General features: G+C 49.0%; 1 protein-coding gene across 3 annotated transcripts in view; it reads right to left on the reverse strand.

The window, feature by feature from the left end:
- PNPLA7 (patatin like phospholipase domain containing 7) overlaps positions 1-13,650 on the reverse strand; it is a 119,280-nt gene that overhangs the window by 49,141 nt on the left and 56,489 nt on the right. For all 3 annotated transcript variants that reach the window (XM_038767821.1, XM_038767822.1, XM_038767820.1), the window contains 2 exons: positions 12,776-12,845; positions 5,533-5,682 (listed from right to left, as the gene is read on the reverse strand). In XM_038767821.1, the coding sequence (XP_038623749.1) occupies positions 5,533-5,682; positions 12,776-12,845 (220 nt within the window). The remainder of the gene's footprint in view (positions 1-5,532; positions 5,683-12,775; positions 12,846-13,650) is intronic.

Below are 13,650 nucleotides of genomic sequence, written 5' to 3' on the forward strand. Positions count from 1 at the left end.
AACTACCGCAATTATCATTATTAGTAAGCTCCTCTACATTGTAAGATCCTCTGCATTTCTATATATATCATCATCATCAATCGTATTTATTGAGCGCTTACTGTGTGCAGAGCACTGTACTAAGCGCTTGGGAAGTATATGTTTGTACGTATTTATTACTCTATTTTACTTGCACATATTTACTATTCTATTTAATTTTGTTAGTATGTTTTGTTTTGTTGTCTGTCTCCCCCTTCTAGACTCTGAGCCCGCTGTTGGGTAGGGACCGTCTCCATATGTTGCCAACTTGGGAAGTGCTCTGCACACAGTAGGCGCTCAATAAATACGATTGAATGAATGAATGAAATCTATAATTCTATTTATAGTGGTGCTATTGATGCCTGTCTACTTGTTTTGTTGTCAGTCTCCCCCCTTCTAGACTGTGAGCCCATTGTTGGGTAGGGATTGTCTCTACCTAATAATAATAATAACAACAATGATAGTATTTGTTAAGCGTTTACTATGTGTCCGGCACTGTTCTAAGCGCTGGGGTGGATACAAACTAATAAGGTTGGACACAGTGGGGCTCACTGTCTTAATCCTCATTTTCCCCTTTTAGACTGTGAGCCCACTGTTGGGTAGGAACTGTCTCTATATGTTGCCAACTTGGACTTCCCAAGCGCTTAGTACAGTGCTCTGCACACAGGAAGCACTCAATAAATACGATTGATTGACTGATTGATTGACACAGTCCCTGTCCCACGTGGGGCTCACTGTCTTAATCCTCGTTTTCCCCTTTTAGACTGTGAGCCCACTATTGGGTAGGGACCGTCTCTATATGTTGCCAACTTGGACTTCCCAAGCGCTTAGTACAGTGCTCTGCACACAGGAAGCGCTCAATAAATACGAATGATTGACAGATGAGAACGCTGAAGCTTAGAGAAGTGAAGTGACTTGCCCAAGGTCCCCTGGCAGACAAGTGGCGGAGCCGGGATTAGACTCTATCCATTAGCTGCTTCACACCCGTATGGTGTTATCCTCTGATGCCGTCTTTCCTCCAGGATGCTTTGCTGGACTAATCCCAATCCCTATCCCATAAATTTCCACCGAGTCTGGTAATTACTGTATTTACGGCAGATATTTCTGGGGATCCTAAGTTTCTGTCAGCCTTGGCTCCCCTGGGAATCTGCAAGCCAGCTGAGGTAAGGGAGTGTGTTCTATGTTTTCTCGTACCCGCACGGAGGAAAGACGAAAGAACTCAAGGTGAGGCTTCGATAATAACGACGGCGGTGTTTGTTAAGCGCTTACTATGTGCCAAGCACTGCTTTGAGCACCGGGGTAGATACAAGGAAAGCAGGTTGTCCACGTGGGGCTCGCGGTCTTATTAATGCCCGTTTTCCAGATGAGGTAACTGAGGTACGGAGAAGCTAAGTGGCTGAGGCGGAATTAGAACCCGCGTCCTCTGACTCTCAAGCCCTTGCCCTTTCCATTAAGCCCCGCTGCATCCCACCCCGCCAAACTTTCCTAATAGAAATCGGCTGGTGGTTCATTCCAACTCAGGCCTTGCCTAAATCCTCAGCCGCATCGTGAGACGGCTAGAGCCCAGGCCTCGGAGTCGGAAGGTCGTGGGTTCTAATCCCGGCTCTGCCACTTGTCTGCTGTGTGACCTTGGGCAAATCACTTCACTGGGCCTCAGTTCCCTCATCTGGAAAGTGGGGATTGAGACTGTGAGCCCCATGTGGGACGGGGACCGTGCCCAACCCGATGTAGCTGGGTCCACCCCAGTGCTTAGTACAGTGCCTAGCCCATAGTAAGCACTTAACAAATACCACTATTATTATTATCCACCCCTCCCTCAATTCAGCGGGGATTTTGCCCAAATCCTCCAGCCTCCTCTTGCCCCTGCGGAGACTGTTTTATCCCCCCGTGGGACAATCTGATCACCTTGTAACCTCCCAGCACTTAGAACAGTGCTTTGCACATAGTAAGCGCTTAATAAATGCCATCATCATCATCATTTGTACATACTTATTCTATTTATTTTATTTTGTTAATATGTTTTGTTCTCTGTCTCCCCCTTCTAGACTGTGAGCCCGCTGTTGGGTGGGGGCCGCCTCTCTATGTTGCCAACTTGGACTTCCCAAGCGCTTGGTCCAGTGCTCTGCACACAGTAAGCGCTCAATAAGCAGAAGCAGCGTGGCTCAGTGGGAAAGAGCCCGGGCTTTGGAGTCAGAGGTCATGGGTTCAAATCCTGGCTCCGCCAGTTAGCTGTGCGACTTTGGGCAAGTCACTTCACTGGGCCTCGGTTCCCTCATCTGTAAAATGGGGATGAAGACTGTGAGTCCCCCCACGTGGGACAACCTGATTATCTTGTAACCTCTCCAGCGCTTAGAACAGTGTTCTGCACATAGTAAGCGCTTAATAAATGCCATTAAAAATAAATAAATATGATTGAATGAATGAATGAATGAATGAATGAAAAGCACCAGGCTAGTTTTCCCAGGTTCCCTTTAGGGGCCGTCCCTAAATGGTGAATTAATCTGTCCCTCTGCCAGCCCACTAATCATCAGAAAGGCTAACGCATGCTCCCCCTCACCCTTCCCCAATTTCCCCCATCCCCCGAAACTCGGAATGTCGAAACTAAGGCGTCTGGGCCCGTGGCGAGCTTCCCTGCTCCGAGCTGAGCGGGCGATGGGGGGCTGTGGGTGGCATTTCCGTGTCCGTCCCGCCTCATCCTGGCACGGGCTCCCTCTCCCCAGCTCAACGGGAACAGCGAGCGGAACACGGAGCGGTGGGAGGAAGCCGCGCCGGGGGGGAAGGCGGGGGGGACCGCAATCTGTCGCATCTAGAAGCGCCGGGGACTCGTTCCCTGAACAGCCGCGGCACTTTTCCCGAGGGGGTCTCTCCGCCGGGGTCCGGGGTGCCGCCGGCTGTCCGCTGGGAAGGGGTCGCTCCCCAGGAGGGAAGTTCGGACGGGCCGGGGGCGGTGGGGGGAGAGGTCTGTGGGGCTCTGCTGCTGGGTGGGGAAAGGCAAGGAAGCGAACGTTCCCTGAAAACCGTCCCCGAGCTGCCAAATCCGTTGCGCAGATTCGCAAGGGTTTACGAGCCAGCGGAGATTTCCGACGGCTGTCAGGGGTTGCCATGTGGGTGGCGGGCGTTAATTGGTTAAACGGGCGTCTGCTGAGCCCCCCGCAAATGCTCTGTGTCTTGGGAGGGCGGGTGGAGAGGCAGGCCCCCTTCCTGGATCGGTTTCCTCACTGTTCTAAGCGCTGGGGTGGATACAAGGTTATCGGGTTGAACCAAGGTTATCTAAATCCCCCTCTAGACCGTAAGCCCGTTGTGGTCGGGGATTGTCTCTCTTTATTGCTGAGCTGTATTTCCCAAACGTGCTCGGCACACAGTAAGCGCTCAATAAATACAACTGGATGAATGAATCTGGTAACCGGTCGGCACGCTCCCTGTCCGTCGCTATCCAGGGATGCTGACGGGAGGGATGGAATTTTAGATCGGCTCCAAGGACCCGCGCTCCTAAAGCCTGGAAGAAGACTGTGAGCCCACTTTTTAGACTGTGAGCCCACTGTTGGGTAGGGACTGTCTCTATATGTTGCCAATTTGTACTTCCCAAGCGCTTAGTACAGTGCTCTGCACATAGTAAGCGCTCAATAAATACGATTGATGATGATGATGATAAAACCTCCCTCGTTCTAGCATCCGGACAACCCCTAGACCTCTGGCAGCGTGACGTAGTTGGTAGAGCCTGGGCGTCGGGCGGTCACGGGTTCTAATCCCGGCTCGGCTACTTGTCCGCTGTGGGACCTCGGACGAGTCGCTTCACTTCTCTGGGCCTCAGCTGGAAAATGGGGATTGAGACTGTGAGCCCCACATGGGACAGGGGCTGTGTCCAATCTGATTTGCTCGTATCCGCCGCAGTGTTTAATAATAATACGGGCAAAGCGCTTAACAAATACCACAGTTATTATTATTATTATTACAAGGTAATTGCGTTAGACACAGTCCCACTTAGGTCTTTCGGTCTTAATCCCCATTTTACAGACAAGGTAACTGAGGCCCAGAGAGGTGAAGTGACTTGCCCGAGGTCACCCAGACGACAGAGCTGGGATTAGAACCCAGCTCCTTCTGACACCCAGGCCCCATCTCACTGCACTAGGCAACCCCACTTCCATTAAGTAACCGCTCCATAAATACAACTGATTAACTGATATCCTGACATGACACGACATGACATCCTAACTGACATGAGAAGCAGCGTGGCTCAGTGGAAAGAGCCCGGGCTTAGGAGTCAGAGGTCATGGGTTCAAATCCCGGCTCCGCCACTTGTCAGCTGGGTGACTCTGGGCAAGTCACTTCAATCAATCAATCGTATTTATTGAGCGCTTACTGTGTGCAGAGCACTGTACTAAGCGCTTGGGAAGTACAAGTTGGCAACATATAGAGACAGTCCCTACCCAACAGTGGGCTCACAGTCTAAAAGACTCCACTTCATCATCATCATCATCAATCGTATTTATTGAGCGCTTACTATGTGCAGAGCACTGTACGAAGCGCTTGGGAAGTACAAATTGGCAACATTCACTTCTCTGTGCCTCAGTTACCTCATCTGGAAAATGGGGATTAAGACTGTGAGCCCCCCATGGGACAACCTGATCACCTTGTAACCTCCCCGGCGCTTAGGACAGTGCTTTGTACATAGTAAGCACTTAATATATGCCATCATTATTATTATTATTGTTATATCCTCTAGACTGTAACCTCGTTTTGGGCCGGGAATGTATCTGTTCCTTGTTCCACTGTACTCTCCCGAGATCACAGTACAGTGCTCTGCACGTAGTAAGCGCTCAATACACACGCCTGAATGAATGAAGCAAGCCCGGATCGCTCCCTCCGGCAGAACGGATCCGACCCCAAAACCCGCTCTCGTTCCAATATCAAAGGAAGGTGCGTGGAGGATGATGATGATGATCATCATCATCATCAATTGTATTTATTGAGCACTTACTGTGTGCAGAGCACTGTACTAAGCGCTTGGGAAGTACAAACTGGCAACATATAGAGACAGTCCCTACCCAACAGTGGGCTCACAGTCTAAAAGGGGGAGACAGAGAACAAAACCAAACATACTAACAAAATAAAATAAATAGAATAGATATGTACAAGTAAAATAGAGTAATAAATATGTACAAACATATATACATATACATGATGATGATGATGATGATGGAATTTGTTTAAGCACTTACTATGTGCAAAGCACTGTTCTAAGCCCTGGGGGGATACAAGGTGATCAGGTTGTCCCACGGGGGGCTCACGGTCTTAATCCCCATTTTACAGGTGAGGGAACTGAGGCCCGGAGAAGCGAAGTGACTTGCCCAAGGTCACACAGCAGACATGTGGCGGAGTCGGGATTCGAACCCATGACCTCTGACTCCCAAGCCCGGGCTCTTTCCACGGAGCCACGCTGCTTCTCTAATGGCAACCCAGACGTCCGGGCTCCCGGCGGGTGGGGGTCGCCTGGAAGGCGCAGGGGGCTCTTACCGATCCCGGTGAGGGCGTGCTTGAGTTCGAGGGTGAACGTGGTGAGAGGTACGTCTTCCGACACCGGCATGATGGCCACCGTGGCCAGGTTGTTGGCCGGGTTCCCAGAATCCCATTTGTTTCCCGTGCTATACAGCCCCAGGGGATGACCTGCCCAAAACATCGGGGGAGAATGACCGGTTAATAACCAGAATAATAATGCCTGTGGCATTTAATAAGAATAACGATGGCATTTGTTAAGCACTTACTATGTGCCAAGCACTGTTCTAAGCGCTGGCGAGGATACAAGCTAATCAGGTTGTCCCACGGGGGGCTCACAGTTTTAATCCCCATTTTCCCGATGAGGCAACTGAGGCCCAGAGAAGTTAAGTCACTTGCCCAAAGCCACCCAGCGGACAATTGGCGGAGCCGGGATTTGAACCCATGACCTCTGACTCCCAAGCCCGGGCTCTTTCCACTGAGCCACGCTGCTTCTCTTTATTATCATGGCATTTGTTGCGTGCTTGCCATGTGCCACGCACTGTACTAAGCGCTGGGGGTGGATACGAGCAAATCGGGTTGGTCCCACGTGGGGCTCACAGTCTCAATCCCCATTTTACAGATGAGGGAATTGAGGCCCAGAGAAGTGACTTGCCCGAGGTCACACAGCAGACAAGTGGCAGAGCCGGGATTAGAACTCAGGACCTCCCAGGCTCGGGCTCTATCTGCCACGCCATGCGCTTCCCACTCCCCGCCACTCATCTGCTGTGTGACTTTGGTCAAGTCACTTAACTTCTCTGGGTCTCAGTGACCTCATTTGTAAAATGGGGACAAAGACTGTGAGCCCCCCGTGGGGCAACCTGATCACTTCGTAACCTCCCCAGCGCTTAGAACAGTGCTTTGCACATAGTAAGCGCTTAATAAATGCCATTAAAAAAAAGTCCCTTCACTTCCCTGTACCTCAGTTCCCCCATCTATAAAATCGGCACCAAGACTGTGATCCTCATTTGGGACAAGGACGGTGTCCAATCTGATGACTTTGTATCTACTCCAGCGTGGTTTAGTGGAAAGATCCCAGGCTTGGGAGTCGGAGGTCGTGGGTTCTAATCCCGGCTCCGCCACTTGCCTGCTGCGTGACTTTGGGCAAGTCCCTTCACTTCTCTCTGCCTCAGTTACCTCATCTGTAAAATGGGGATTAAGACTGTAAGCCCTATGTGGGACAACTTGATAACCTTATATCTACCCCAGTGCTTGGCACATTGTAAGTGCTTAACAAATACCATTATTATTATTATTAACAGTGCCTGGAACATAATAAGTGCTTAGTACAGTGCTCTGCAAACAGTAAGCGCTCAATAAATACGACTGAATGAATAGTAGGCGCTTAAATACCGTAAGTCCAATATTTCTTTAGAGATCAAAGGGCAAACCTAGACTTTTGGCTCAACTCATTCATCCATCCTCCCTCCCATCCCCACAGCACATATGTATATATCTGTCACTTTTTTTACCTATTAATATTAATGTCTGTCTTCCCCTCTTGACTGTCAGCTTACTGTGGGCAGGAATGTGTCTGTTTGTTGTTACAGTGTACTTTCCCAAGTGCTTAGTACAGTGCTTTGCACCCAATAAGCACTCAATAAATACGACTGAATGAATGAATGAATGGACCCAAACCCAACCCCAAATATGTAAAGATTCGGCCAGAAGCTCTCATCATCATCATCAATCGTATTTATTGAGCGCTTACTATGTGCAGAGCACTGTACTAAGCACTTGGGAAGTACAAATTGGCAACATATAGAGACAGTCCCTACCCAACAGTGGGCTCACAGACTAAAAGGCTCACAGTCTAAAAACGGACTCTCATCACGGACATGTGACGATCACCCCAACCCCTCCGCGTTTACGTCCGTGTCTTTAAATTCTCTATTATAAATGACTTATTTATTCATATTAATGCCCGTCTCCCCCTCTAGACTGTAAATTTGTTTCGGACAGGGAACGTGCCTGCTGTTTCCAAGCGCTTAGTACGCTGCTCTGCACACTCGGAAACTACCACTGATCGATGGATCATCCTGAGCCCTGCCAATGTCGCTCGAGGAAACAGAACGGCCCGGGGGGAAGACAAGGTTTTCTCTTTCCTTCCCAACTGGTCGATTAGTCATTTCCAACCCTTAGTCACATGCAATTTAAATGTTCTTTGGCTCTTGCAACAATGGCTCAACCAATGGCAAAGACATTTTCCCTTGCAATTTTTCCTCCTCGCTCCGAAAGCAACTCACCCTCCCCCGGGGTCACCTTGGTCTCCATCGAACGAAAAATCGGTTTCCTCCGAAAAAGGACGCTAGAAGAGGGAATAAATTTATCTCCCTTTCTGAGGCCCGTTCCGACCATCTTCCTTGTATAATCATTAAACACAGGGGGTTAATCCTTCTGTAATAATCATTACCATTATTATTGTGGTATCTGGAAAGCGCTTACTCTGCACCAAGCAGTGAATTAAGCGCTGGAGTGGATACAAGATACTGGGTCCCAGGCAGTGTCTCTATTTGTCATTGCATTGTACTCTCCCGAGCGCTCAGTACAGTGCTTTGCACGCAGTGAGCGCTCGATAAATATGACCGAATGAAATGGAAAAGGGAGAACAGGTTTGAATCCCCATTTTGGAGATGAGGAAACGGATCCAGAGAAGTGAAGTGACTCGGCCAAAGTCACATGGGAGGCAAGCGGTGGAGCTGGAACTTTATATTTTTTTGGTATTTATTAAGTGCTTACGTAAGAAATACCTGGGGGGAAATTAGGTATGCCGGGCACTGTACTAAGCTCTGGGGCAGATGTAGGCTAATCAGGGTGGACCCAATCCTTGTCCCACATGGGGCTCACAGTTTTAATCCCCATTTTCCAGATGAGGGAACTGAGGCCCAGAGGAGTGAAGTAATTTGCCAAAAAAAAAAAAAAACCCCAAACTGGTCTTCTGCCTCTCCATCCTTGGGTTTAATTCTGTCGTATTTATTGAGTGCTTACCGTTGTTAAGCACTGCACTAAGCACTTGGGAGAGTATGCTATAAGAACAGATACAGTCCCTGCCCGCAACGAGCTCTCACGGTCTAGAGGAATAATTACGGTACTTGTTAAGCACGTACAACGTGCCAAGCACTGTCTCCTCCAAGTCCCGGAAGAGCATCATCATCATCATCAATCGTATTTATTGAGCGCTTACTATGTGCAGAGCACTGTACTAAGCACTTGGGAAGTACAAATTGGCAACACATAGAGACAGTCCCTACCCAACAGTGGGCTCACAGTCTAAAAGGGGGAGACAGAGAACAAAACCAAACATACTAACAAAATAAAATAAATAGGATAGATATGTACAAGTAAAATAAATAGAGTAATAAATATGTACAAACATATATAAGAGCAGCGGTGACGATGATGATGATGGCATTTGTTAAGCGCTTACTATGTGCAAAGCACTGTTCTAAGCGCTGGGGAGGATACAAGGTGATCAGGTTGTTCCATGTGAGGCTCACACTCTTAATCCCCACTTTACAGATGAGGTCACTGAGGCCCAGAGAAGCTAAGTGACTTGCCCAAAGTCACACAGCGAAGTGGCGGAGCCGGGATTCGAACCCACGACCTCTGATTCCAAAGCCCGGGCTCTTTCCACTGAGCCACGCTGCTTCCCGAGAAGGTACAGAGAGGGGAGTAGGAAGCTCGAAACCCCATCTATTTCCACTACCTCTTCAGGTCCTGCGGAGCCCGGGGGAGGGAGGCTGGGGAAAACCTCCGTCTTGTAGGAAACACACCAGAACTTTCCTGAATTATTTATGGGCGCCCCTTATTTCCATTACCACAGTAAGCATGTGAAGGAGCAAAATGATCCTTTTAGACCTCGGTAATACCCCGCTTGGCTGTCAGCGCTCTCTGAATTGAGCACTTCACCTCCTAAGGGAGCTAAAAGTTAAAATAACCCGGCGGTGTTCACGCGGCGGCTCGGGGAAACCGACCCTTGCGACTCCGACTCCGACCCGGCGGTTTGCATTTGTCACACTCTGGCTCCCTCGCGACCTGGGACCGAGGGAGGCCTCGGGTGTCGGTTCTCATGAACCAACCTACAGGCAGCGTGGGTCAGTGGAAAGAGCCCGGGCTTTGGAGTCAGGGGTCATGGGTTCAAATCCCGGCTCCGCCAACCGTCAGCTGTGTGCCTTTGGACACGTCACTTCCCTTCTCTGGGTCTCAGTTCCCTCAAGACTGAAGACTGTGCACCTCCCGCGGGACGACTTGATCACCTTGTAACCTCCCCAGCGCTTAGAATGGTGCTTTGCGCGTAGTAAGCGCTTAATAAATGCCATTATTATTATTATTATTATTATTATTATGATTTGACAGATGGGGGAACTGAGGCCCAGAGACTCGCCCAAGGTCACACAACAGACAAGTGGCAGAGCCGGGATTAGAACCCATGACCCTGGGCCTGGCCTCTAGCCACTACACCACGCTGCTTACTCTCCGAAGCACTTATTCCAGTGCTCTGCACGCTGAAAGCGCTCAGTAAATACCACCGATCAATTGATCGTGAACCAGTCACCTCACTTCTCCGAGCCTCGGTTTTATCGGGAAAACAGGGAATTCAATCCCTGTTCCCCCTCCGACTTGGACTGTGAGCCCCACGTGGGACCTGATTACCTTGTAATACCTTGGCACATAAGAGTTTAACAAATAGCGCAACTATTACTGGCATCATTACAGGATTGTTCTGTTTCTAGGTCGGCATCCATTGGCAGTAATTCAGAGCAAAGAAGTCCAGAGAGAGAGAAACAATAATAATAATAATGGCATTTATTAAGCACTTACTATGTGCAAAGCACTGTTCTAAGCGCTGGGGAGGTTACAAGGTGATCAGGTTGTCCCACGTGAGGCTCACAGTCTCAATCCCCATTTTACAGCTGAGGTAACTGAGGCATAGAGAAGTTAAGTGACTTGCCCAAAGTCACACAGCTAACAAGTGGCAGAGTCGGGATTTGAACCCATGACCTTTGACTCCCAAGCCCGTGCTCTTTCCACTGAGCCACGCTGCTTCTCCGTAAAAGAAGCTAATGCCCGCATCTTAGCCATCTCCTGAAGGTAAAGGTACATAGCGTTGCTCAGTGGAAAGAGCCTGGGCTTTGGAGTCAGAGGTCATGGGTTCGAATTCCAGCTCTACCAATTGTCAGCTGTGTGGCTTTGGGCAAGTCATTTCACTTCTCTGTGCCTCAGTTCCCTCATCTGTAAAATGGGGATTAAGACTGTGAGCCCCCCGCGGGACAACCTGATCACCTTGTAACCTCCCCAGTGCTTAGAACAGTGCTTTGCACGTAGTAAGTGCTTAATGCTATCATATTATTATTATTATTATTATTATTGTGTACAGTTCTCTGCCCACAATAAGCGCTCGATAAATACAACTGATTTGACTGATACTTAGGCAAGAGGAGGAAGAGGAGAAGCACGAGAAGTATGTGGCCAAGCAGAAAGAGCTCGGTCCTGGGAGTCAGAGGACCTGGGTTCTAATCCTGCCTTCACCACTTTACTGCTGCGTGATATTGGGCGAGTCACTTCACTTCTCTATGCCTTAGTTCCCTCATCTGTAAAATGGAGATTAAGACGGTGAGCCCCATGTGGGACGGGGACTGTGTCCAAACTGATTACCTTGTATCTACTCCAGTGCTTAGTACAGTGCTTGGCAATAGTAAGCACTTAAATAGCTCTAGGGAAAAAAAGGAAGAGGAGGGGTAAGTTGACTACAAATGTCATATATATATGAATACTTATTTTGACCTCTACAAATGTCATATATATATGAATACTTAATTATTTTTACCTCTCTACTTGCCCCGATTATATCCCACCTCGACTATCGCATCAGCCTCCTTGCCAACCTTCCTAATCAATCGTATTTATTGAGCGCTTCCTATGTGCAGAACACGGTACTAAGCGCTTGGGAGAGTGGAACAGAACAATAAACAGACACATTCCCTGCCCATGACGAGCTGACAGTCTCGAAAACTTCCAACCTCTTCCAGTCCATACTTTGCTCTGCGACCTGGTTGGTTTTCCTCCCAAACCATTCACTCTGCAGCTTCGCAGAAACGCTCAATAAATACCCTTGGTTCCCCTCCACCCCCGGCCCAGGAGAGACCAAGTGATTCAGGTGGCCCGTGTCAGCATTTGCCTTTCACTGGGCTTCAGGGTTAGAACTCGGAGAGAAAGATTCCCTGAAGAGGAAAGAATGAGGGGAAAAAAAAAAGCAAACCGGTGCTATTTGTGGCTCAATGTCATTTCTCTTCAAGTCAATCACCTCTTCTGGTCACGGAAATCCTTGGCAAGCGAAGGCCTGATGGCGTCGGCTAATTCCGCTACTCTCCCTCCCGAGACATTTCAGAACATCTATACTGTCAGCTCGTTAGGGGCGGGGGACGTTTCTGCTAATTCTGCTAATTCTGTCCTCTCCCAAGCGCTCTGCACAAAGTAAGCGCATCATAAATCCCGCTACTCTTGGGCCCCTCCTATGAGCCAGGAGGTGTTGTCCAAGACAGGCCCCTCTCCCCCCCATTTTGTACTGCGTCTTTTCTTCATGATATTTGTGCTGGGGTTGGAGGGGACTTACTGAGCGCTTACTGCGAAGATGCAGACTGAACGGGTCTGGGAGAAAAATGACGCGGGTCGCAGGGCGAAGTACGAAATGGAGTGGGGACAGGCAGGGAGGTTGGCAAGGAGGCTGATGTCTTTCGTCGATGTCGGGTATTACCAGGGCAGATAGGTCAAAATATTTGAGCACATACTCCCTCCTCGCTCTCTTTTTCTTTTAAAGGTATCTGTGGAGTGCTTATTATGTGTGAAGCTCTGTTCTAAACACAGGGATAGGTACAAGTTAATTAGGTAGGATACGGTCCCCTTTCCACAAGGGGCTCCCGGTTTAAGTCGGAGGGAGAACAGGTATCCCTGTTTGGGAGAGTACAATGCAACAGAATTAGCAGGCACGTTCTGCTAACTGAATTTGGAATTTGCTAGCGGATCGCATATTGGAATTTGCTGTTGAATGTGGAAAAGCCGAAGGCGCCTGTCCACGAAAAAGTCACCCCTTGAGAGCCCTCAGGCCTGGCTAAGCCATTCTTTGACGCTTCCTTGGCGTCTGTGCTAGATGCCGATGATTGCAGGGGCTGGAGGTGGGGGGACGGCTATCCTAATCGGGGAAGGGGTAATGAAATTCCCAGCTGACCTGAAGTACTCCCTTGCTGGAGGCTGCCCAGAATCTTCTCGCCGAGGAGGTGGATCAACCGTGTCACAACCTGAGGGAAAAACCAAGACAAATCAATGATCATTTTCCCCAAATAAACCAGCGCTTAGTACAGTGCCCATCCCATAGTTAGCGCTTACCATACAGCTAAAAAAAAAATTTCGCCCCACACCCCCAAAGCTTTTCCCAATGCTCTCCGGCAACCACGTGGAGATCTCCGAGGAAAACAGCAGCGTGGCCTAATGGAAAGAGTCGGAAGACCTGTGTTCTCATCCTGGTTCTGCCAATTTTTTGCTGTGACCAGGGGCAAGCCACCAAACCTCCCCGATCCTCGTGTTCTTCAACGTAAAATGGGGATTCAATGCCTGTTCTCCCTTCTACTGAGCTCCATTTTGGATAGGGACTGTGTCCGACTGGATTAACTCACATCTACCTCAGAGCTCAGAACAGTGCTTGACACACAACAAGCACTTAATGCTGTTGCAGCATAATTAATAATAGTAATAGCAATAATAATACAAAAGATGTACAGCCCTGTTTATCTGAATTATTGCTCACAGGCTTCCAGGACCTCCAACTTCCCAGGGGTTGTGATTTTCCTTCCTCTGTGGTTTGCAGAAATAAGACTTTTGGCAAACAAGCCTGCTGGGAATTTATCTTTCTTTCGCCCTTACCGCCAGGCTAGCGTGGGATGGTTGGAGGAATACTTTGGGTTCATTGCAGTTCAACCATGGTTCTGCTTCTGACCTGATGAGCTTGTGTCTCTCCTAGTGTTTACAACAGTGCTTGATATGCAAGTAGGTGATTAACAAATACTATCATCACCATCCATATGTTGGGATGGAGCTTCAAGAAGG

Source organism: Tachyglossus aculeatus, chromosome 27, assembly GCF_015852505.1.
Source record: "Tachyglossus aculeatus isolate mTacAcu1 chromosome 27, mTacAcu1.pri, whole genome shotgun sequence".
In the NCBI taxonomy this organism is placed as follows: domain Eukaryota; kingdom Metazoa; phylum Chordata; class Mammalia; order Monotremata; family Tachyglossidae; genus Tachyglossus; species Tachyglossus aculeatus.